Consider the following 1,434-nt stretch of genomic DNA (forward strand, 5'->3'; position numbering starts at 1 on the left):
TCATCCTTATATCTTTAAATAAAATAATAAAAAATAATTCAATATATTACTATCGAGCTATATAATAAAATATTAAAATATTAAAAAATCAATTCTACATTTTGCTGTCGGGCTATATTTTGGATGTCAATTTTTGATTGGTTTTAGGGAAGAATTAATTTGGCGTCCAGTAGTGAATGGCTTTCAACACGGAAGAGGAAAGAGTTGACTTTCTAGAGATGACGTCATAAAACCCTTTAATTTCCAATTAAATCTTCACGAATAATCCATCAAGAAAGAAGCAAGTTTGTTCTTCCGTAGGATTTCAACACGTGTCGAACGGAACTGCTTTCGGAGTCCAACCCGGAAACTTATGTGGCAACGGAAACTACGCGTCGGATTGTATTTAGGATTTGCACTCGATGAATTCGATCCCGTCTCGGATTCCGAGACCAGAATCTCTCTCTCTCTCTCTATATAAAGCCGCTCCATGGTAGGAATTAAGCCGAGTTCATTCACACGGTTGAAGTGCGACAAGAAGGCGATGGCCACGATGGAGACGACTCCTGTCCATGGCCATGCCGATTGGGTTCTCAGGGCCTATCCAACTGAGGGGACGCCGGCATCGGCTCCGGTGGTGATCAAACTCGGCTATACCGTGATGCACATTGTTGAAGGTCGAGTCGTGGAGGAACCGCCCCGTGCCTACCACACCTTTGTCTTCACTCTCGGCGACTTCCTCCACCAAACATCTCGCCGCCGGGCGATCTCGACTGTTCTCTTACGCGCCGGCGTCTATGGTTTTGACATCTGCTTCGCCGGGTGGATGGAGAGACAACTCGTTGCCTTCTGCAATGATCCAGTCGAGGCGGCTTTCAACTCGGGCAACGGGATCGAGATGATCGTGGATGTACCTTTGGCCCACTTCCCGAGCGATGAGGAAACTTCTTCGGACGTCGAAGGCGTCGGCGAGGACGGGGATTTCGGCGGCATCCCGGCGTCGACGGACGCGGTGAAGGAGCTGGCGGTGGTGAAGTACGAGCGTGGAGGAGATGTCAGAGAGGAGAGTTGCATCATCTGCTTCGAGGAGTTCGACGAGGGCGTGGAGGTGACGCGGATGCCATGCAAGCACGCCTTCCATGGCGGCTGTCTCACTCGATGGTTGGAGAGCAGCCATGTGTGTCCTCTCTGCAGACACGCCATACCTGCTTCTGCTGATCCCTGAAATGCTTCTCCTCTTCTTGATCTCCCCGAGATTCAGAGACATCTTCTGTTTCCTGCTTCTGGACTGCATATTGCTACAGATGAAGAGAAAATAAGTGCCAGCGGATGCAGTCGATTCAAAAGGTAGATAATGGCGTTCGTGTTGTACATACATTGATGAGGACATGAAAGAAGTTTTTGTGTGGATTGTAAATGATGTAATGATTTGCCTTTCTTAGGCAAATAAAACGC

General features: G+C 48.2%; 1 protein-coding gene across 1 annotated transcript; it reads left to right on the forward strand.

Moving 5' to 3' along the window:
- The first annotated feature begins 469 nt into the window (after positions 1 to 469).
- On the forward strand, positions 470 to 1,204 carry LOC135677530 (E3 ubiquitin-protein ligase SIS3-like). Its single transcript, XM_065189890.1, has one exon. It carries the CDS (start codon positions 470 to 472, stop codon positions 1,202 to 1,204), a length of 735 nt encoding a protein of 244 aa, XP_065045962.1.
- The last annotated feature ends 230 nt before the right edge of the window (positions 1,205 to 1,434 follow it).

The sequence above is a fragment of the Musa acuminata genome, chromosome BXJ1-6 (assembly GCF_036884655.1).
Source record: "Musa acuminata AAA Group cultivar baxijiao chromosome BXJ1-6, Cavendish_Baxijiao_AAA, whole genome shotgun sequence".
NCBI classification, from domain to species: Eukaryota; Viridiplantae; Streptophyta; class Magnoliopsida; order Zingiberales; family Musaceae; genus Musa; species Musa acuminata.